The sequence below is a fragment of the Bactrocera tryoni genome, chromosome 1 (genome assembly GCF_016617805.1).
Source record: "Bactrocera tryoni isolate S06 chromosome 1, CSIRO_BtryS06_freeze2, whole genome shotgun sequence".
NCBI lineage: Eukaryota > Metazoa > Arthropoda > Insecta > Diptera > Tephritidae > Bactrocera > Bactrocera tryoni.
In genome coordinates this window covers 58,266,108-58,291,279 of record NC_052499.1, presented here as the reverse complement: position 1 = coordinate 58,291,279, position 25,172 = coordinate 58,266,108, and the positions used below count along the sequence as shown (strand labels likewise).

At 37.7% G+C, this 25,172-nt stretch overlaps 1 protein-coding gene across 1 annotated transcript in view; it reads right to left on the bottom strand.

The window, feature by feature from the left end:
• Nucleotides 1-24,706, bottom strand: part of LOC120773076 — a 42,693-nt gene extending 17,987 nt beyond the window's left edge. Inside the window, exon 1 of the mRNA XM_040102065.1 lies at nucleotides 24,618-24,706. Coding sequence (XP_039957999.1) covers nucleotides 24,618-24,706 — 89 coding nt within the window. The remainder of the gene's footprint in view (nucleotides 1-24,617) is intronic.
• Nucleotides 24,707-25,172: the final 466 nt, after the last annotated feature.

Genomic DNA, 25,172 nt, shown 5'->3' with positions numbered 1-25,172 from the left:
CGTAAAAAGTAGAAAAAAAGTTACAGCTGTCCAAAAATGAGTGAAAATAATGAAGAAATTGGCTATATTTTGAAATTTTTGTATAAAAAAGAGAAGAATGCCACGCAAGCCACAAATATTATTCGGGAAGTTTAAGGAGACAATGCTGTATGCTCCTTCCTTGTTTCATCTTTTCGATCGACGCAAAACGGGTTCCATGGAGTGGCAATTTCATTTTAAGGAACAATACAAAATTACACTGAGCCAAATCTGGTAGTTGACCGATGGTATTCATTACACTTTTGACTTTAATTCGCTCACAATCGTGGCTCGATGCGATGATGCATTATCGTCGTGTAAAATTCATGAATTATTATTCTACCTATTCAGTCGGTTTTGATGGATGTTCTCACGCAAACGCCTCAATACGGTCAAATATAACTGCTTATTGACCGTCTGTCCGTCCGGAACAAATTCGTGATGCACAAAATCACGAATATCCAAAAAGAATTACATCATATTCAGTTTTGAATATTTTTGGCGTGGTTTTTTTTTGGTTTCGGCTCGTTTTTCCCCTCTAATCTGATGATTTCTGACTTGCTTATATGTCTAACTTATAAACCAATGTCTCATTGGCAGTTATAATGCTCTCCATAAATGTGTAATTGGAATTCGCACGACCAAGCTTGTCCAAAAAGTCCTGTTTACGCTACTCTTATTGAAAAATTTCAGCTTTATCGCGACGCGGCGAGCAAGAACGCATTTCTTACCCAAAATATACACCAAACTCATTTGATCGAACTCGCGAGAGTTGTGGAGCTTTCTTGACATCTCTCTAACACTTGCCAGATGCACCGTCTCCTTCACTTTTGTAATATTTTCATCAGTTGAAAGATCGAAGGTCATTAAGGTCGTCATGGCATGTGTTCAACGATCTCTCGACCGTGTTTGAAGGCGTTGTACCACTCGTAGGCTTGTGTTTTTGATGAAACTCAGTGCATAACAATACAAGATAACATAGTTTCTGATGAAGAGGAGCACAGAAATTTTGATTGCACTTTTGATTCGGATTATTCGGATTTAACCTGCTACATGTCACGTCATCTTTTTAGACATCATGTTGTACAGTTTACACAATTTTACTTAATGTATGTTAGTTAGAGTGATATTCATTTCATGGAATTCCACAAAGCTTAAATGCATATTATTTTATTTTATTGTGTTTATATAACGCACAATATAGGCAAAATGTATGTGTGTGTGTTTGTAAGTGTGTATTTGCATAGAGTATTTACACAAGAAACAGCAATTTGTGATAAAATTACATTTCCTTTGAAATTTCGCCGAAAACAATAAATGTCATAAAATATGATAACTGATGTTTACAATGAAATTGTACAAGCGCACTCGTATAACTGTATATATGCGGTAGGATAAAACGTCATTATTTTACAGCTGCAATTCAATTGCAATGCGAGCATGCCGACCAGTGCAAATATCCAATTTCGCTTCAACAAAAGTGTCTTGCAAAAATGTCAATGAATTCGAAATTGCATATCAATTTTCGGACAAGCAAGGCAAAAAGTCGCAAATAAATCAAATGCGAATGTTAAAGGACATTAACGCAAATAGAAAATGAAATAAATTCTATCTAACGGTATTATGCAACACAACAAGCACTACATACTACGTATGCAATAGTGTAACGGTAAATAATGAAAAGAAATTTAAAATTTATAGAATTTTTATTGCAAACGACAGAAATCTCAACCAATAAACACACATTTAGAAGACAGAGACAACAGTGAAATTACGACCGAGGCATAAGTGAACGAAGGCGCTGTTGCGAGTGTGTGTGTGTGTGTGTGTCGGGGTCACAAATCATATCAGGAATGTGGAATCGAATAAGCTAAAGAAGACTTTAATTTATTTGTTTTTATTGTGTAGCTCGGCCTTTGCAATGACAATTAGAGATTTGCAGAATCGGGTGTGGTATTCAAACCAACAACCGCACGATGAGCCTTTAAGCCTTCGGTACTAATGTCGGAATTATAGTATGATAGTATAAACGAGTTGGCAACTAACAATAATTTTTGTCATGAAAGTTCAAAGCACAGCACTGGCTACAAACGTCTTTATATGTACGCTATGTACGAGTAAATATGTTTGATACATATATACTGTATATTTTAGGGTGAGCCAAAAACTAACCTAACGAATTTATGCGTTGATTTGGGCCTATATATTTGTTTAACAAATTTCCCTACGAGAAAAAAATAGATAAATTAACGCAGCTCGGCATGCCGATCAGGTCGTTTCATACCTCAGTCCATGTAGCCACGGCCTTCGCGTAGACCATCAGCTACGGCTGCTATAACATCTTCATTGCGTACTGGACATGATCTATTCAGTCGAATATTATCCAATAATGAATGCGGGTGAATCTGGAGAGGTGTGACAGCGTTGCGAACGTACGCTCAGTAAACCGATTGCGTTGACCAGAAGATGGGCGTAGCACGCGAAACACATTCTTTACAGATCGTGAATTTTTGTAATATATCTTTCCGTAATAAAATTCTAAACAATACTGAACCAAAATAGCACGGCAGTTTGACACGACTCACGCGTGCTCTGTCAAAAAAAGGCTATTCAAAAAAGAACGTCTACCTGCATCAACTACTATATATATTTTATAGGGTCTCCGAAGTTTTCTTCTGGTTGTTTCAGTATGTGTGTCAGCTATATGCTATAGTAAGCCGATCTGAACAATTTCTTCGGAGATTCCATTGTTGCCTTAGAAATTAATCTATACCTAATTTCGTGAAGATACCACGTGAAATGCGAAAGTTTTCCATATAAGCCCTTGATTCCGATCGTTCAGTTTGTATGACAGCTATATGCTATAGTAAGCCGATCTGAACAATTTCTTTGTATATTACATTATTATCTTAGAAAATAACCTGTGCCAACTTTTGTGAAGATACATTGTCAAATGTGAAAGTTTTAAAATACCGATATCGGCAGTTCCGACAAATGTGCAGCTTTTTGAAAAGAAAATGATGTTTGCAAAATTTCAAAACGATATCTTAACAAGTAAGGAAGGGCTAAGTTCGGGTGTCACCGAACATTTTATACTCTCACATGAAAAAATGGTAACAATTTACATATTTTTTTTATTTTGCTGTAAAATTAATTAGACTAGATCAATTTGTGTACTTTGAGTATTGAATTGTATTTTCATTTTCTAATGTATGTATATATTATACAGAGAAGGCATCAGATGGAATTCAAAATACCGTTTTATTGGAAGAAGGCGTGGTTGTGAACCGATTTCACCCATATTTCGTACACGTCATCAGGGTGTTAAGAAAATATTATATACCGAATTTCATTGATAGGTAGAGTAGTTCCTGAGATATGGTTTTTGGTCCATAAGTGGGCGAGGCCACACCCATTTTCAATTTTTAAAAGATGCCTGGGTGCGGCTTCCTTCTGCCATTTCTTCCGTAAACTTTAGTGTTTCTGACGTCTTTTGTTAGTCGGTTAGCGCACTTTTAGTGATTTTCAACATAACCTTTGTATGGGAGGTGGGCGTGGTTATTATCCGATTTCTTCCCTTTTTGAACTGTATATGGAAATGCTTGAAGGAAACGACTCCATAGAGTTTGGTTGACATAGCTATAGTAGTTTCCGAGATATGTACAAAAAACTTAGTAGGGGGCGGGGCCACGCCCACTTTTCCAAAAAAAATACGTCCGAATATTCCCCTCCCTAATGCGATCCTTTGTGCCAAATTTCACTTTAATATCTTTATTTATGGCTTAGTTATGACTCTTTATAGGTTTTCGGTTTTCGCCATTTTGTGAGCGTGGCAGGAGGCCGATTTTGCTCATCTTCGAACTTAACCTTCTTATGGAACCAAGAAATACGTGTACCAAGTTTCATCATGATATCTAAATTTTTACTCAAGTTACAGCTTGCACGGACGGACGGACGGACGGACAGACAGACATCCGGACTTCAACTCTACGCGTCACCCTGATCACTTTGGTATATATAACCCTATATCTGACTCTTTTAGTTTTAGGACTTGCAAACAACCGTTAAGTGAACAAAACTATAATACTCTCCTTAGCAACTTTGTTGCGAGAGTATAAAAACTGAAGGACTGTACTCACACTTTTTTCGCAAACCCTCTCAATTTATGAGAAAAACTGCAATAAACAAGTTCTTATGATTTTAATTTTTACAGGGTAAGTCCGGAAAGTAATAGGACTGATTTTCTTCCGCCGCGACTGTGATTCGGAGCGTGCGCGCACCGACTGGATCGATAGAGGGCGTTCCTAGTTAAAGAACGGGTGGCTGATGAGTCGTCACCAAGCACCTGGAGAGTCAGGACAAACATTTTCGCGCGACGTGTTTCTGTGAGTGGTGCAAGTCGAAAATGGTTCGTTCGTATAAGCAGAGCTACGCGATTAAGTTCTGTGTGAAACTTGGTAAATCTGCGACAGAGACTTTTGATATGATCAAGCAGGCTTACCCAGAGGTTGATTTAGCAACACATGGTGTGTTTCGATGGCACTAGGCCTTTTTTGAGGGAGAGGAGGAGATAGCTGATGAAGACCAGAAGAATGAGCAAATCCCAAGTGAAAACGATGCTCATTGTCTTTTCTGATATCAGAAGCATCGTCCACCATGACGTGCTAAGTGAAAGTCCTCAACAGACATAACCGAAGGGTCAATCAGGTCCGCCAAGACATCGCAACCGATTTGAAGTTGCACCACGACAAGGCCCCGCCGTCCTTGTGAACAGCAACCTAACCAAGGGCGGCATCCCAACGCTTCCGCAGCCGCCTATGTCAATAGACTTTAGATTTGTAGAAGTATCTACTTTCTGTGGATGTAAAAACTATAGTCATTACTGTGGTCATTTTTCACAGAAAATTCAAAAAAGGACCCCATCATGCTGTTACTACAAACGAATAAATAGGTGAAATGAAAAAACGCAGCTTTGAAACGTTTCGCTTATTTTTCTTTTAGTCATCTCTGTATAGGTTCATTTTAAGCCATAAATTCGATAAGTTAATATTGGGCTCATCCTAATGTATATAGTTTATTGGCATGTGTGTGTGCTTTTCTATTAGTAAACCAGCGCTTTTTAGGCCCTTGTAAGGTTAAACAATACTTTATGTTTTATTTTATCATGTTTTCTGATATACCGTTGCTTGCAGTTATTCAATACCGCACTCTACCTTGGCATTTTTTATAAACCGACACAAAATTACATATAGACACTTACATACATATGTTTGGTTGTCGCATACCAACTGCTAAATGCAAATATCATTGAAATGTGATATGTTAGTTTGCTTATTTTGTTGAGATATTCATACATTTTTATTGGTTATGAATGCCGTTTGTCGCTGAGCTTGCATGAACACTTACCACATATATTCATACATATTTACATTGTTGCTATGTGTCTATATACAAATGCCTGTGTATTGGTTGAATATTTCAGAAAATTTTTGTTGTTTGTGTAAATATTTTGAAAAGTTGTATGCAAGAAATTGTATACATACATACAACTTCTTCTTCTTCTTAATTGGCGTAGACACCGCTTACGTGATTATAGCCGAGTTAACAACAGCGCGCCAGTCGTTTCTTCTTTTCGCTACGTGGCGCCAATTGGATATTCCAAGCGAAGCCAGGTCCTTCTCCACTGGATCCTTCCAACGGAGTGGAGGTCTTCCTCTTCCTCTGCTTCCCCCGGCGGGTACTGTGTCGAATACTTTCAGAGCTGGAGTGTTTTCATCCATCCGGACAACATGACCTAGCCAGCGTAGCCGCTGTCTTTTAATTCGCTGAACTATGTCAATGTCGTCGTATATCTCGTACAGCTCATCGTTCCATCGAATGCGATATTCGCCGTGGCCAATACGCAAAGGACCATAAATCTTTCGCAGAATTTTTCTCTCGAAAACTCGTAACGTCGACTCATCGGTTGCTGTCATCGCCCAAGCCTCTGCAACATATAGCAGGACGGGAATTATGAGCGACTTATAGAGTTTGGTTTTTGTTCGTCGAGAGAGAACTTTGCTTTTCAATTGCCTACTCAGTCCGAAGTAGCACCTGTTGGCAAGAGTTATCCTGCGTTGGATTTCTAGGCTGACATTGTTGGTGGTGTTTACGCTGGTTCCAAGATAGACGAAATTATCTACGACTTCAAAGTTATGACTGTCAACAGTGACGTGAGAGCCTAGTCGCGAGTGCGTCAACTGTTTGTTTGATGACAGGAGATATTTCTTTTTGCCCTCGTTCACTGCCAGACCCATTTTCTGTGCTTCCTTGTCCAGCCTTGAAAAAGCAGAACTAACGGCGCGGGTGTTGAGGCCGATGATATCGATATCATCGGCATACGCCAGCAGCTGTACACTCTTATAGAAGATGGTACCTTCTCTATTTAGTTCTGCAGCTCGAACTATTTTCTCCAGCAGAAGATTGAAAAAGTCGCACGAAAGGGAGTAGTTTTCTCTGAAACCTCATTTAGTATCGAACGGCTCGTAGAGGTCCTTCCCGATTCTGACGGAGCTTTTGGTATTGTTCGACGTCAGTTTACGCAGCCGTATTTGTTTTGCGGGGATACCAAATTCAGACATCGTGGCATAAAGCAGCTCCTTTTCATGCTGTCAAAAGCAGCTTTGAAATAGACGAAGAGGTGGTCTGTGCCGATTCTTCTTTCACAGGTCTTTTCCAAGATTTGGCGCATGGTGAATATCTGGTCGGTTGTTGATTTTTCAGGTCTAAAGCCACACTGATAAGGTCCAATCAGTTTGTTGACGGTGGGCTGTGGGGTGGGATGTTGAAGAGGCTTATCCCACGGTAGTTGGCGCAGATTGTGGGGTCTCCCTTTTTGTGGATTGGGCATAGCACACTTAAGTACCAATCGTTGGGCATGCTTTCGTCCGACCATATTTTACAAACAAGCTGATGCATGCTCCTTATCAGTTTTTCGCCACTGTATTTGAATAGCACGGCCGGCAATCCGTCTCGTAATCCCATCAAGCTATCAGCAAGTGTAGTGTCGTCTGCATAGCGTATATTATTGATGAAAATAACATTCACTTTCACACCAATATCAATACTGGTTACCGACTCTTGAAATATTACTTCCGAATATATGTTAAATAACAAGGTTGACAGAATGCATATTGTCTTACACCTCGTGAGATAGATATTTCTTCGGTTATATCACCATTGATGCTTACATGGGCACTTTCTTATGCAACGAATCTCTTTGCCATGAATGAAGAATTTCCATAAGTTTATCGTGTTGAATGGTGTCGAAAGCTTTCTCATAATCAATAAAGCATAAAAATACAAATTTTTGGACATCTTTAGAGTTTTGAACCAAAACTTGTATACAGAACAATGCCTCGCGTATTCCAAGACCATCTCTGAAGCCAAATTGCGTCTTGCCCATTGACTCTTCACATTTTCTATGCATATATTCTGACATGAATGACTTTTAGGAATATCTTTAGATATATATATAGATGTGTGGCTTTTTATTGTTTTTTTTTTTGTTTTTTTTTAAGAAATGAAACTTTCAATGATTCTTACATGAATTTTGAACAATTGCTTATGATTTAAAATATAATTTTTGCATTTATGAATTGTACTAAATTTTAGCATAAAGAGATATAAAGTATCCTCTGGTTCTAAGCTATCTCACTACCAATTTTCAGATAAATCAGTTCAGCCGTTCTCGAGTTATAAATGGTGCAACAAACACGACTTTCTTTTATGTATATACTTGTAGATATTCAACTGGAAATGCGAGATTAATTTTTGAGATATAACTATTCATTATAAGTAAGATTTTTTTATGAAGGTGACTTAACACATAGGCTAATAGAGTTTCGTGGGGTATCTCACATTCAATAGTCATTGTAAACTAATTTAGTAACCCCTACAACAGTTATTTCATCGTCGTCGGCCCAGAAGCCTGAGATAGGAACTAGTAAAGCAACCATATCGTACAGAATCACTACCTATCATATTTACCTTTGCGCTATGACACCTAACAGTCCCACAATTTTTTTGATATACTCTAGAAACTGGCTTTAATTGAGCTTTAGGAAAGTATTCAACTGATATATGCTGCTGCACATATTTTTTCAGGCTAAATTTTACTTCCCAAATGAGATGAACAATTCCCTTGCCTATCATATATCCGGTTCATAGAAAGAAATCAAAGAAACCTGCTTATCCATTTTTGGTACCAAATCACTTTCTTTCTCGCATTTTGTTAATGAAAGAAAGGTATTCAAAAGTTGAGTTATTCCACTCAGAGCAGCAAAATAGCGCATATCAACATAATTGCAAGCATTGGCTTTCTCTTATCACTTAATTTTGTAAATATAACACCCACTCTAACTTATACTGATTCCATTCCTTAATTTCGCTTAATCAATTCTTATTAGAAATTCCACAATTTATACGGAAATGAATGTACTGTTATCAGCTATGATTATAACGGAATTGTTTTAGTGACATTCCAACTTTTGTTAATCAACATAAATGAAATATCTATCAACGAGCGAAGGAAGCGATTTGGCGTTACAGTACTCAAAGGCACGCACTCGATATGTCATGGTGTGCTTAACTACAGTGGTTGCTAGCGAAATAAGGACGTTAGAGAAATTTCAATAAATAAATTTTTCTACGGCTATTATTATAGGGCTTTAGCCAAGTTACTATAAATATAGTCTTCAACTATTCTTGTTAAATCTTTGATATCGTATAAGAACTTGGAGCACAATTGGAAAACTGCTGTTCTATTAAGATTAACTCATTATATGAAATATAATACATCATATAGACTTAATAAGGTCAATACTTATTTGGAAAAGGCTTCGAAGACAGTACGAAAAAGTTATTATGTAGCGAATGATACTCAGGTACAATTCGAATTATCAATAAGACGAAGCAATAAACATGATTTAAGAGTACAACGTCAACAGCGATGTCTACAAATCCTGATCTAGCCATAATGCCAAAGAAAATGTAAAAACATAGGTTGAAACGTTTTCAAACTATAAAGATACTGTCAAATCTTTTCACATTTTTGAGGGATTACTATTAAGCAACTTGAGGTGAATCATATTCTGAGTTCCAAAACTAAGATTGTGGACAGTCGAAGCTGACTTCCAGAAGCTGACATTTCAGAACTAGGAATATTTTATTTAAATCTCGTTAACCATTTTCATCAGATGATTCCCTCATGCTTTCTTAAAAAATGTGCCAAATATATATACCAACCCTTAATAAAACTATTTAATACATCTCTTAAGCAAGGCTTATTTCCATCAACATATATGGAAAAAGTTATTTATAATTCCTATACATAAAAATGGATTTAGGTCATCTATTGAAAACAACAGGCGAATAGCAAAGTTGTCAGCAATACCTAAACTTTTTGAAGCAATTATAACAGACGACATAACCTTTCGGATTTCTCCACTAATTTCTTTTTCTCAGCACGGTTTTCGTAAAGGGAAATCTACAGTAACTAATTTGCTTGAATTTGTATCACATTTATCAACGGGCTTTAGGGATAATAAGCATACCGATGCTATATATGTACACAGATTTTAGTAAAGCTTTTGATAAAGTAGTTCTTGTTTTTCAACCAATATTTCTAAAATGGGTTGCTTCTTATCTTAGTAACAGAATTCAACAAGTCATAATGGGTCTTTTCGCTAGTTGGCGCTGAAAACGCGTAGTTCTAGTTTTATTCGTCGCATCGGGTCATGCTATACCTTTTCACGCGCTAACACGTGTTTGATTAATTGTCGTTTCTTTCAAGTCGTTCGTGAGTTATAGCGTCGCAAACATGGAGCAAAATAAAGAAAAAATCCGGCATATTTTACAGTACTACTACGATAAAGGCAAAAATGCATCTCAAACCGCCAATAAAATTTGTGCAATTTATGGACCCGATACAATTTCCATTTCCACCGCACAACAATGGTTTCAACGTTTTCGTTCTGGTGTAGGGGTGGTCGAAGATGCGCCACACTCCGGAAGGCCTGTCGTCGAAAATTGCGATAAAATCGCTGAATTGGTCGAAAGAGACCGGCATAGTAGCAGCCGTAACATCGGTCAAGATCTGGGCATGAGTCATCAAAAATTCATTTCAATTTCAATAAAAAAAAAATCAATACAAATACCGCAAGACTTTTTTGACAACCCATTATTTAACGATACTTGGTCCAATTCTGTTCTTGTCATTTATTAATGACATATAATCTGTTATTAAGTATTCAAGAGTTTTGTTAACTCTATGTTGACTATGTAAAACTTTTTAAATCATATAGATACTTCAAATAGCGAAAGATGTCAATTGCATACAGACTTAAACAACTTAGTTTCTTGGTGTGTTAGAAACGGCATGCCATTGAACCTTAAAAAATTTATAACGATGTGCTTTTCACGTAGATCTGTAGACCCTACTTCACACGTAATACAAAAGTTTAGATTGGAGCAAGTATGCAGTTTTGTTGATCAGGGAGTAACTAGGGACCGCAAACTCAATTTTAATCTTCACGCATCTTCCACGGTTTTTAAAGCTAAGGGCGCTCTTAGTTTTGTTAAACGTTGGTCTAAAGAATTTAGAGATCCACTTACCACAAAAATTCTTGTTACATCTTTGGTGAGGCCTATATTATAGTATATAGTATCAAGTCCATTCGTAGAAGCTAGAGTCGGTTCAAAAACAATTTTTACTTTTTGCTATAAATCATTTGCATTGGGATTCCAGTTTTAATCTTCCCCCTTACACTAACCGTTTAATACTTATAAATCTCCCTACACTCGCTAGTCGCAGGGAGATGCTTGGTATAATATTTCTTGCAAAACCCATGAATGGGTCAGTCTGTAGCCCATCTCTCTTATCTGATATTAATTTTAGTGTTCCGATCGCTCTACCAGGCAGTTTCTAGAACAAATTTTGAGTTAAATGAACCATTCCGCCGCATGTGTCACGATTTCAATTCTCATTCCAGCAAATTTGATCTAACAGACTCACTCTTTACCATTCAAAAAAATATTTTATCTACTCTCAACAAGTAACATTTTAAAAGTAATAAACTTACTTTGATGTAATTCTTCCTTTTCTTAATTTTGGCAGTTGAAATTTTTGTTTCTGTAGCAGAGCAGCTTAAGATCGCAACGCTTAAAACTCTCTTGCCTTTTATGACTCAGCTAATTTCGCTCGGTTGCGAATTGCGTCCCTCGCGTCGGTTGGGCGGGCGGAGGGCAATCGTTGGCTATTATTGTTATTTTCTTTCATGTGATGACGATATTATTATAAAATATTGTATTATGGCTATGTGTATAGCCTGATTTTAATAAAATAACATAGAATTTGGTATAGTCCTTAGCTTCACCTAGTCGAATGAGAACGAATAGTGATATGACGCAATATTCTGTTTTTTTAAATTGCTCTGCACGTTCCAGATCAGTTCTGAATACTAATTGTTTGTAACTGTTCAATTTTCATTTCAAATACTTGGCTTTTTCGAAAATGTGTTGGTCGAGAACTCTAAATAAGTGAAACGTTTTCTTAAGTCCCGGGATACATATTTACTCATCTTGCATTGAGAAGCACTATATTAAATAAAACAGGGGTTCGCAATCTATAGCTGATTACCTTTGTCTTAGGAGAATATAACATTCAGCTCATAGCCACCATTTCCAATTTTTGGCCACCACTGTATATAACTTTATATATTTCCAAGCGGTTTAATAAGAGACAACAATTATCGATAATCAAACGTAAGATATGCCAACTTGGCACCTGCACAGCACTCATAGATGCCGAATTTACACAAACATTAGCAAAAAACAAAAAACGAAATACTACGAGTAGGCCAATATGCGTTGTAGTCACACATACGCCATGGCGTACCAGAGAAATTTCTAATCAAATCACAAAAATCACATTCCAATAATAAGCGCACTGATCACGAACGTTATTAGCCAAAAAGAAACGATGGCAGTGATGAGAAATGCGCAGCTAAAATTTTATGAGAAAGATGGAATGGAATGAAAATAATTTTGGGGCCAACAGTTGCGCTATCGCCGAGCAGATATGTGCATTTGCAGCAAATGGCTTTTTATCAGCCAAAAAGCAGCAGTATTTCGAAATGCCGAAAAATGGAAAGCTAAGGAATTGTAAAAAGAAATAACGGTAAAAGCAGAAGCATTTAAATGGGATGAATTGTAAAATCGTGAACGAGCAAAAAGCAAAAAATGCAGGCAGAGCAATAACGGAATGAAATGTTCTGAAACTTATTCAGAATCATTAGAGAGAGAAGTGGGGGTGTCTTTACATACAAACGCTGGTTGAGAATGTAGCTATGTATGACTGTAAGCCGCACGCTGTATGTGTGTGTGGGACGATATATATATATGTGTATGTGAAAAAAATGTAAATTGCAGCACTTAGCCGATTCATAATTCGAGCATAACATAACTTTATGCACACAAGCAGTCATATTTGTTCTTCCTATAAACAAATGTGCAAGTATATATGTGTTTACTACTGTTATAATGCGCTAAAGAGGCCGTCCTGCTAATCAAAGCAGCGCCGAGGCAGCGCGCAAGTGGCAAATGTAGAGTGCCAAGCTAAGAGGCCGCTAAAGTGGGCTGATATGCCAACAAAAGCAGAAAAAAAAAATATGCAACAACAATAAAAAAGGCAGGCTTTGGCTTCATGGACGACAACAACAACTAAAGCAGCGCTGCGACTAGCGCAATCAGGCGGAAAAATGCTAAAATCACAGCAGCAATGCAGAGCGGCAGCGACAAGAGACAGGCAAGGGTGCAATGGATGACAAGCTATCGGCCGATCAGCTGAATGACAGCGCATGAAATGGATATTGAATTACAAATAACTAGCAACAGTCGACTGACAAGCATAGATAGATAGAGAAAGGGAGAAAGAAAGGAAGAAGAGTAGAGAGAAAGTGAAGAAAAGGTAAAAGAAGAAGGTAGGGCCAGAAATCTGCTGCAAATGGGAAGCAGCAGCTTTCTATAGAAATATATAAAAAGGTGCGCACAAAAACCCGTCTGAAAATATGAAACGGAAATGATGCAGCACTTGCGAGCTGTGTTTCAACAAGCAACAAAACGTGCCCAGTACAAGGGTGAAAAATGAAAAAAAAAACCGAGCGCGCTTATCTGACAGCAGCATCGACATTTATGTACTTCATTTCTTACAAACTTTATTTTTTTATTTTTGGCTATTAGGCCAGCGCCTCTTCAACTGCCACACACAACAAAAACAAGGTCAGTCAGCGTGTGAAGGCCGTGCGGAAATTACAGCGACTAGGCGATGATTGCGGCAATCGCTACTCTAGAAGCGCTGAATAGAATTGAAAAGTGCTCTGAAAACACTCAACGGGTTGAAGGCAACACTTTGACTATGCATAAAAGGAAAAGTGCAAAAACAAAAGCAAACAAACAACAGCAGAGCGGAAGAGCAAGTCACTTGTATTGGAAATCAATTGCTCATCAATTTCCGCAAGCACAGGGAGAAGCAGGAACATACACAACCATGTGTACATATAATATGTATATCTGTTTATGTACAACATGTATATATATGTATATGTATCTTTAACTCATGCATTTAGCTGAATTGCTGTATCCATGGCAAACACTTTTTTATTTGTGTTTACTTTTACCGCCATAATCATAATATTGCTGCAATTGCCGCTGCTGCAGCTTCCTGCGCCTGCTCTAGCGCACTTACAAGCGACACACACACACACCCAAGCACAGCAAGGACACAAAGTGTAATTCGCAAACAGCAGCCAAGAGCGCTCTGATTGCGCTGATGAGGCCAGCCAACACCAATAGTAGTATCAATAGCAGCAATAAAAACAACAACAATAATAATAGCAACAGCATCAACAAAACAGCACAAAACGAGTGGTGTTTGTGCAGCAACATTAGCATCAATATTATTTTTTGAAAGCAGTGGAAAACCTACACAACTGCCAGCTGCATGACAGCGAAAATCAAAATGTGCCGCAGCAAGGTCTCACACACACACACTCACATGCATGCTGGCATAGGCGCTGGCGCACGTGCTTGTACGTGCAGAAGTGGCATTTTTCAGTGGAAATTGTGGCTATCATTATTATATAATGGCAGCTATCGTGATAGGCCAGGGTCGGAGCTGGCTCAAGTCGTTCGCTGCGCGCAAGTATTTTCATTATGGCATTGCCAATTGTCAGTCAATATGGTAAATTGTGCATTTGGCGGCTATAAAGTGAGAAAAGTGGTTGAGTTTTTATCGTTAGCGGTTTCTTTGTTTAGTTTCAAGCGCATTTTACTCAGTTTTTCGTGGCTACTTGGCGATTGATCATCTCAGATAAATTACACATAATATCATATCACGCATACGCACTGGTGACCCATGTTTAAACGTAATAAACTTTGTAAGAACGTGTCTAAAATTTATTTAGCCTTATAAAATAATTTTAATAAATAACAATGAATTATATTAAAAACCAAATTTTAAAGTTATTATTTCTAAAAAACTGAGAAAATTGCATTTGGAAGGGTGATCCTAAAATTAAACCCGGACCCACAACGCAAAACCATCAAACCAAATAAGTAAGGAAGGTTTAAGTTCAGGAGTTGCCGACCATTTCATAATCTTTCAACTGAAAATGAATTTGGTTGAAATCGATGAAGTATTTCCTCAATACGTGAGACCTAAACCCATCAGCCAAATATGGCACCCTTTTGTACCATCTCGGGTGTAAAAACGTATGTCTTTGGCTCATTTATTTCATTTTTATCGTAATTTTAGTAATTTTTAACAAAGCTATCATATGGGGTATGGAGTGAGTTGTGATCCCAAGAAGGGATGACCCGAGTGAATTTAGTTAATGTTGCTGGCATAGTTTAGGTCAATATAAAACCAATTTATCAGAGGGTGGGTCCACGTTCACTTAAAAAGTACCGTACATGGCCCTTACCCTATTATGGAGCTTACCTATGTCAGCTTATTCCTTTTTGATTAATAGCGTTTTTTATTTAGATGTGGCAATGGTACAACTCTGTCCATATGCAATAGCAATCCTTCTTGGATTCTGAGGAACATGTGCACGGCGCTTCATCATGATATCTGAATTTTACTTAAGTTATTGCTTTCATTGGCGGATAGTCTGGCATATGCGTTCCTTGGCAAAAATAAGGACGAGTTCGTAAATGGCTGTAATCGGACCATTTTGTGGACGTGGCTCCGGCCTATAATACAAGTAGGTTTAATGTACATATCTCTACTAAAGCCACAACAACCAAATCCTCCTGGAGCAAATATTATAAGAATTCCTACCAAGACTTTGAAAATGGGTGAACCCGGATGATAACCCCGCCCATTTATTGTGTAACGGTACTGTTAAAAACTGCTAACTGCGCGATAATTCAATAATTAAATACGCCACAGACATTCAATTTTAAGCTTTGAGATGGTATGAGTCGACTTTTTAGGAGCCGAGGTTAGAATTGGACAATGGACTTGGCATCGACCTTCTTTAGATGAAATAACTTATCTCGGGACTAGATAACGTATATGTTGACCCCCGTACCCATGGTTGACTTTTAGATAGAAAATATTGGTCAATGTGTGAGATAAATAATTGAAATTTATAGAGAACTCTTTCCAAATAGTATGTTTGTGTGTTCAAATGGGTTGAACCGGATCAATAATTTCTTTAGGCCCCATATACCGCGTAGAAAGATTTTCGAAGACTTACGGTTAAATTTATATGTGGTTAACTGTCATAATAAAAGTGTAAAGTGTGCACTTGTTTTAGCGGCCATATTTGTGCTTAGAATGAATCAAATCGGAAGGACACTGTCCCTGGACCTCATACAACTAACAATCCTATTCCGACTTTAATCCTTGCAAGTTGCAAGCATATGAAATGTTTGGTTATACCCAAACTTCTGCCTTTTTTTTAACTGAAAATGTAGTAAAACCCGCCATCAATGGTGAACGCTACCAGCAAAATATTTCTAAATTTTTGGCTGTTCACGTCAATATCAATTGTCAACATTCCAATGTCAAGCAAAATGTTAGATCTGGTTATAGAATACGTTAACCCATCACTTTATTTCGACAAAATTTAAGTAACGGGAAGAACAAGAATTGGCAACCACCATTTGTCAATTTATTGACGAGATAAAGGCGATTATAATGAAAAATGTCATGCCATGTTGCCGCAAAATTATAAAATTGTCAAGCAAAGAAGACTTTCTTAACTTATGTGAGAGAATAAATCGAAAAAACTCTGCCTAAAAATCTCACTCTGTGAACACAAAAATTCTTAGTGATGAAACCGTCCTCGAAGCGGTAATTGCTGCATGAAAATTTTAAGAATTAGAGCACTGAGAAATATACAAAATTGGACCATAAATGAAAAATTCTATTTTATATAAAGTGTAAGCAGTCATTTTTTGAAAGTTTTATGGAAATATTTTTAAAAAAATGGCTCACAAAACATGAACGTTGGGCATGGTTATCTCAAACAACGCGATATATTATATAAAGATGCGACTGCATGTCTTGCATTTGTGTCCGTCCTTATATCAACTTATATCAACTTCAAAAGACGACATAATGTATTGTAGAACTTTGGTATGTTGGAACTCAGCTAGAGAACTTAACAATTAATGCGGCGTAACAAACAAAATAATTTCAAGTCTCAGCTTCTGATTAATACGTCGAACTAGTTATTTGTACTAAGGTATTACTGTTAAGAGTTGAGCAAAAGAAAAAAATATGTTCACGATATACATATGATAGTTCTAAACCTTAAAAAGTGATAAAATGTTGGTAAATATTTGTAGCAAAATAAAGAAGAGAAGCTAAGAAAAACGCAGCTAAGACCTACCTCAGTACACTCTTTACCAAAACGGACTTTTTTATTATAGCAAAATTATAAGTTAAAAGGATATACATATATATATTATATTTATTGAAAGCATATTACGTCGCCATTTAAGCTGCTAGAAAAATTATATTGATCCCTATCCGCCTCCATCCCAGTTTTCCAAGTAATTGCCACCTGGTGTCTTGCAACTTTTCCTTATCGCCAACATCACTAAACAGCAAAGGAGACACACAGGCAGCTTAAAGGATGCAGCAGAAAAGCAAAATCTCTTCGCTGCCTTTTCCAATTTTTTTTTTCACCGTTTATTATTATTTCCATTATATTCGTTTTTATTGCAGCCGCTGATGATGCCACTGATTATGTTCTTACTTCTCATTGATTGTGTTTAGCGCACCTTTTTGCTACACACACACACAAACCGACTGCTGCAACGTAATTTTTTGTATGTGCCACCAATATGTAGTACCGTTATTTGCTGCGCTGCCATTCAAGCGCAAAGCGTGATTTCTCCTATGAGCGCACACACAACGAATTTATTGCTTTTTATCAATGTGTTGCTGTGGCACACATTTGTCGCCCGTTTATTGTCGCTTCGGTGACTGAGTCAAACACTTACCTTCATGTAGCCACCAAAAAAGGTGTTTGGTGGTGGTGCCAAATGTCGAACGTTGACTTGAGCTGTTTTTGCAGTTAACGCAAATTAAATTATTGTCTGCGGGATTTGGCGCGTAATAAAATTTGCATCCCTCCAAGCTGTTCCACCGCGCACGCTCACCTGCAACACATACACACACGCGCGTGCAATCACTCTCGCTATCGCTGGCATATTCATTAGACAGCAGATAACTGTAAATGATAACACGTTCACCTTTTCCGCTCGATTGCTGCATTTCAGCGCTTAACCGCTCCCTTGCAGTTTTCAGCCGAGAATTTGTAAAACTCTAATGGCTTGCATATACTGATATACATACATTCTACTAAACATATAATGTATATACATATATAATTGTATATCGCTTGTCACATTCACGCGTAAAAATGTCGTAAAATTTTATTACAAAAGCGACTCAGCGCTATTCGAAGCGATTAAAGATTTAAGCTGCGTTTCTCAATTCATACAAGCACATACTCATTCGTGCATATACATACGTGTGGTATGTGTACAAATATACACCTGAAAGGTGATGGCTCTGCAGCAAAAGCTAAACACTAAATAGTCATTTGCATGTATGCGTCAATGCTTATTTATGTACTATGTGTAATGATTATCTAAGTATGTTTGTGAGTATGTACATATTTATTATTAGGTAAACATTTTAAAATTATCATTTTCCAAAGCGCTAAATTTACTATCGCACAAGCAAACATTGCACATTTGTCCCAGTTTATATAATAAAGTTTTATGGCTTGACATTTTATTGCAAAAATATCTCAAAGTGTACAAAATACTTTCTAATCCTCCAAGTGGTAATAACTTTTATATTTCTTGGAAGAATTTTCCTCATATTCGATGCACTAAGTACTTCTGTTTCAAAAATATATGTATATGTATATAATAGTTTGTCAAAAAAGTCTTGCGGTATTTTCGCTAGTTGGCGCTGAAAGCGCGTAGTTCTAGTTTTATTCGTCGCATCGGGTCATGCTATACCTTTGTGGAAAGCTCATTTCACGCGCTAACACGTGTTTGATTGATTGTCGTTTCTTTCAAGTCGTTCGTGAGTTATAGCGTCGCAAACATGGAGCAAAATAAAGAGAAAATACGGCATATTTTACAGTACTACTACGATAAAGGCAAAAATGCATCTCAAGCCGCCAATAAAATTTGTGTAGTTTATGGACCCGATACAGTTTCAATTTCCACCACACGACGATGGTTTCAACGCTTTCGTTCTGGTGTAGAGGTGGTCGAAAATGCGCCACGTTCCGGAAGGCCTGTCGTCGAAAATCGCGATAAAATCGCTGAATTGGTCGAAAGAGACCGGCATAGTAGCAGCCGTAACATCGGTCAAGAGCTGGGCATGAGTCATCAAAAATTCATTTCAATTTCAATAAAAAAAAAAAAAAAATCATTAAAAATACCGCAAGACTTTTTTGACAACCCATTATTAACCCACATATTCCACTGTTCTACGTCATCATAGACAATCCCGCTATGTTCTATGGGGGTCCTTGTGTGCTAGAGGATCATACTTGTAAGAAAGCACGAGAGCGTTCAACGAGCAGCACTTAATAGCATAATGCACTAAAGACTTAACAAATTACGGCATTTAATGCCATTCTGCCTATAGATATTTCGAAAGTTGCTATTGAACTCAGAACATATAGTTTTCTATGTGGAAAAGTGAGCCTTCGGAAATCCTCCTCACACTTCATTCCGGATATTTTAAGTCGTGGAGTCGCCAAACCAAACTCTGTGGTTTTCTCTGCTCACATACTTATAAAGGAGTTGTGCGTGGGTAGCAGTCAATGAAGGTGAGAGGCAGTAGCTTCTTTACTGAGGGGTCAAAGTTTGGAGGAAAGGTTGGCAAAGTGGTATATTGTCAGGAATTCTCTATCAACCTTATTTTCCGACTTCCTGAGTATTGTAGTGTTTTTCAAGCTAATGTTGCTGCTATTAAGATAGGGGGATAGCTGGTGCTCCGCAATGCAGAGAAGTGACCGTCTACTCTGATAGCAGAGCGATTATACTAAAATTTAACTCAGACACCGTACATTTCATGATAATTAAGGAATGCCTTGTTGTCAGTAGCAACAAATCACTTGTGATGAGACTAGTATGGGTGCCAGGCCAGAGCGGAATCGCAGAAATCGCGGATGCGCAATCGAAAGGAACTGTAAAGCTAACGAGCTGGACAAAAATCTCCGCTATGAGTAATATGGAAACGGGTCGGTCTTCGACTCTCCTTGTCAGTTCTACTGTGTTACTAAGTTGGGCTTTGCGGAAATTTGGCCAAAGCTAGGCTACCATCGGGTTTTTGTACTGCAGCAAGAAAGTTTTAGACCAAGTTCAATTTAAAGAGATGAAGTGGGCTCTTTACCCTCAGTAAGATGAGATTTTGCTTATGTATAGTATCGGCATTCATGCTGTAAAGTTGCGAGCCTCACCGCATGTCAGTTGCAAATGCTCTATGGAAAAAGACGAAGTGGAAACCTTTCCACATTTCCTTCTTTATTGTCCCGCGTTTGCGAGATTAAGGCCTACATAAGCTCACACTCACAGATACTTCACCCAGCTGGTGAAAATAGAAGTTAGACACCAAATTTATATCGGTCACGAGACGCTTTGTCGATTTATTTATAAAAAAAAAAACACAATATTAAGAGTTACTATTTCTTTTAGATTAACCGTTGCTCATTAGCACAGGAATAATAATTCAGAGTCAGAAATTCTCCATAGCCAGTGAGAATCGTGTAGCTGAGGTCGTCGAGAAACTGTTTTAACTCCACACCATTACTTGTTCAGACTGTAATGAAGCTGCGCAAATATTTAGAGAATGCAAACGGCATCTTTACGGCGATTCTATCTCTAAAATGTTTTGACGAAATATTGGCGCAGTCAGTTTCCTGCTTTGAAATACATTTTATTGTGGTTCCGCACTCAAGAACATAGAGATTGCCACTTGACTGAAGAAGCTTCATACAAGACATGAGTGGTGGATAAATTAAGTATTAAGCAGGAAAAAAGACTAGGAAATATCGCTCATTTACGACATGATGATTTTTGTTCCGGGCTGCAGAAAATGCAAAGCAAGAGTATCAATACTTCATCATAAATAGTAGCATTAAGAACGCCGGTCTATAGATTGAAGCTGGATCACCAATAGAGTAGACATCGCCTTAAACTAAAAATTTGGTGTGATCAGTATAGTATAAGAAATTTTACTTTATGCGTTAATAAGAAGCAAAAGTTCAGTAGCATATATGAACGTGTATTTGAGTACTACCCCATGAATCTTCACAATCAAGAGATATGTTTGCTTATGTCAAAAATACGATCAGAGTATACACATCGGATGCGACTGCCACTAAAAAATATATAATAGATTCCGAATTAGGTAGTTATATCCTCAATGTACGTACTATATATATAACTTTTTGCTAATTTGAAATATATTATAAACTTATAAATAGACGTAATATGTCAAACACGACCGGATATATGTATGTACCATATACGCAGCATAGTACAACTCTTTACTTTTCGAACAACATTGATTTGCACGTTTTGCTTGTCATCGGTATTAAATTATGCCCCAGTTTTGCAACATGATGTAGCTTTTGTGTTTATTCAGCGAAGATTTATTGCGATTCGCCACAAAACGTTATTGTTTCCGGTTTCGATTACACCATAAATTTCCGCAGCCACCAACGGGCCGGCAGAATGGACAACAAAGGCTTCAGCAGCGACGCCAAACAAGCAAAATCAAAATAATACAACAACAACAAAATATAAATAAAATCAACTCTGACTGCCCACTTCCACATGGAGATTTTAGATTATGCTCCTGTTTTGTGTTGCAAGCAACAAATATAATATTGAAGAGCCGCAGCACTCATCCAAATAACATATATCTCGCAAAATGATCCACCATATTTCTAGTAGGCCATGAGTGCCTAAAATATTTCATAGTGAACTGTGGAATGAAATTTAATGCCGCTCACCGTCGACTTGTCACAAATTCACGTTACTCACGACAGCATGTCCGTCGAACGCTATGGCCCGAGCACACGGCAGCATCGACGTGCGAAAGTTGTCATGTGGCACAATGGTGTTTTATATTTATTTAAATTTTTCTTTTGAAACAGTTCATATTGTTTGAGGGTTAGGAAAAATATGAGCTCAATATAAAAGCAATCGAACTGTTGATTGAATTTGCCGCTTGGTACCCCTGCGTATAGAAATGCACCACTTGTGCATATATATTTTATGTGCACACTTAGAGACGTGTGTGCCCATATATAAACCGTTGACAGTAACTAAATTTTTATCAGCACAAATAAATCATTTTAAAACGGAAGTGACTATGTCATATTTCAAAGAGGTGATGGTTTCCTCCCCCAAAGAAGAGCTGAAGACCTTTATAAGTGCCATACATGTATTTATACGATGGTACAAACGAACATATGTATGTGTGTAGTTAGATGAGCGATAACTGTTATTGGAGGCAGCTGTGGCAAATTATAATGGAAGAGTAAGGGACACAACTCCACACAGGAGACACTAGTTCTTCCGTATCTCCACATATCAGTCAGAATTTTTGCGCACGTCCTGTTCTCTCAAAGAAGCCACTCATATTTCGGAACTGCGGAAATCGGATAACTATAGGATAATGAACCCATCGGATTAGCTTAGTACTAATAGTTTTCAGCCTAATTACAACATTTTCCAAACACAAAATTTAATCTTTCCATTCTAAAATTAGTTATACCTCTCGCTACAGGAAATCGAAGCAATCAGTTCCCAAGGAAGCGTTATAAATCATCGTGAATGAGTATGTACGTTATGGCTTACAGAAAGGTGATATGCCTTTGGCCGATGGCTAGATTGGTCGCCATTGGCTGTGATGCAGTAAATTAACACTCTCAACTGCCGAGCTCATTCAGTGTCACAGTTGGCACCAACAACCGTCGTAGCGCGGGAGTGTCAGTTTTCATGTATGAGTTGGCCATTATGTAGAAGGTAGCTTACTTGGACCGATGAAGAATTTGGTGCTCAAATGAATTATTTCCTACTTCTAAGTGTTGCAATATTTCACGATTGTTGCGGGAGTTGAGTGGCAAGTATGGATGTAATGATTGCGTGTCCAAAAAGGGGGCTCTGGTCGGCATCTGCTGGAAGGTAACGCTCAAAGTTAGTCAAGGAGTGTCAAACCTCACAAGATTTGGCAACAAGCTACTTAATTATCAGACGCGTTTAAGTGCCTGGCCATAGGCAAACTATATAGCTGATGAGTTAGCAAGACGGGTACCCTTATCCCACACATTTAGTCTTCTTGTCTTCCTGGCCTAGAATAGTACATAAGATATTGTTTGATCCTGCCATTTTGCCGCAATCGTAGGAGTTCTTAATGCAAATTGTTGAATAGGCATTCAAGCTGTAATGCCAAAAACCAAGTCGAAAGCAAATTCTCAAACTTTTATGTAAGAAGGTGAGGTGCATCGAGGCACTTTCTCCTGCTTTATTCAGCTTCTGGAAGGCTGAAGTTGAAGCAGCTAGGCAATTATACCTGCGGGAAATCAGGAAACATCACCGAAATTGACAATGATCGCCCCAAAATATTTTTATCGACTCACAGAGCTTCGTCATTTTATGAGGGCATTTAGGAGCAAATTCTATACGAGTTGTAGGTACCATAATAGATCGGCTATAAGGTGCTCAAGTTAGATTCCCCTTAAAATCGATATTTTAAACTAACCTAGTATAAAACCGGTCCGCCAAATAATTTTTACAAAACATTGCTGGAATTATGAAATGTATTTAAAATGTGTTTTCAATAAAAACTCGTATAGAAAGCCGTGCTTAAAACCCATTTCAGTAGAAAATCATTCTGAGTGAGTTAAGAAATTGGTAGATCAAAATGGATACACTAATAAAAAAAAATGTGTGTCATTAGTGTACTTGCCCTATCATATAAAACCCTTTCGGAACTTTGGTTTAGAGATCAACAAATCATTTATGGACAAATATATCAAACTTAGACGAAATCTTTACAAACCAAAGTTACTAAGTTTCTTAAAATCAAATTAAATAAAAAAAAATCAAAACATATGTAGTTCAACTTATACGAAGGCATGGTCCGAGAAATCATGAAGTCAACTCTATAGTTGTAGTTCAACTTATACGAAGGCATGGTCCGAGAAATCATGAAGTCAACTCTTATATTTCCTTAATATATATTATAACTACAAGCGGCCTACAAATAAAGTATTTTAACGAGTCCTTTCAGAGGCTATGTTCGGAGTTATTAATGGTCGACATACATATATTGAAACAAGATTTCTTTAAATAGTATCTTGTTATTATAAATTGACAAATATTAATTCGATAATTTCAATATATTCGCCTGATCTAACAATAACCGACAACACACTGCAAGTGAAGGCGCCTACAAGCATGCTACGGGAAGACTATTCATGTGAGATTTTGCGGCAATTTCGCTCAAATATTTGTAAAAGCCAGTTTCTATGGTTAACGGAGGGAACACAATGCTGGCATTCTATAAGCAAATTGTGCAAATATGTGAGTGACGAGCACACATTCCCGAACGCAAAGGCAGCGAAACAACCACAAAAGGATACAATTTTATTGGTACACCAAAAAGGACAACCGGACACGAGCGGAATGAGTGTGGGACAAACAAAAACTCTAAAACAAAAAAAAAAAACAAACAAAGATAGATATCTGCAAGGGAAGCATACAGTGAAAGTCAAATATGTATTTTCAATGTTCAAATGACCAAAAAGGTAAAATGTTGAATACGAATCGACCGCGCCACTTGTATTAAAAATGCCAACAGCAATTTGCAAATAAAACCACGGGGGTAAAAATTTGCCTGGAACGTGTGCTGGCTCATATTGGTGTCAACATTTTTGAATGCAACCATTGGCTCGGCAGCTGTCCACTTTCCGCCGGCAGCCTAAGCGTTGCTACCGCCATACCGTATGCCCAAGCACTTCCAGCCCAGGCAGAGAGCGGACAATGTTTGGTCGCTTGGATTCCATTGACCAACAGCTGCCTTCACTCCCATATTGTCTTTGATGCTGAAACTTTTATAGTAAAAATCTTATTTTTTTACACAAACGAATACCAAAAAACGCCTACAGCCCGCTTTTCCTTGCGAGCCTCCAACCCACTTCATAAACAGGCACCCGCTATAGCCCACACGAACACGTTCACACTAACGTCAGCGGCACGGTCTGTCCGTCCTTTGTGCTGTTTGATTGCACGTTCACTTTTGTGCGAATTCCTTTGTTTGCCTTTTTTTTTTTTTTTTTTTGAATATTCGTTTGGAAAATTTTACAAATTCAACATGCCCACTTGCCCATATGTTTGTACACACTGTTTGTTGTGTTTTTATTGTATAGTCCCCCTCAAAAACAAAAACAATGTTTCCGCCGTTACGTTGAGCAAATTTCTGCATTGCTTGTATAAAAATGTTGATCTTTTTATTTCCGTTACGTGTTGTTTATCATTGTGGTCGCCGCCTCCAAAGC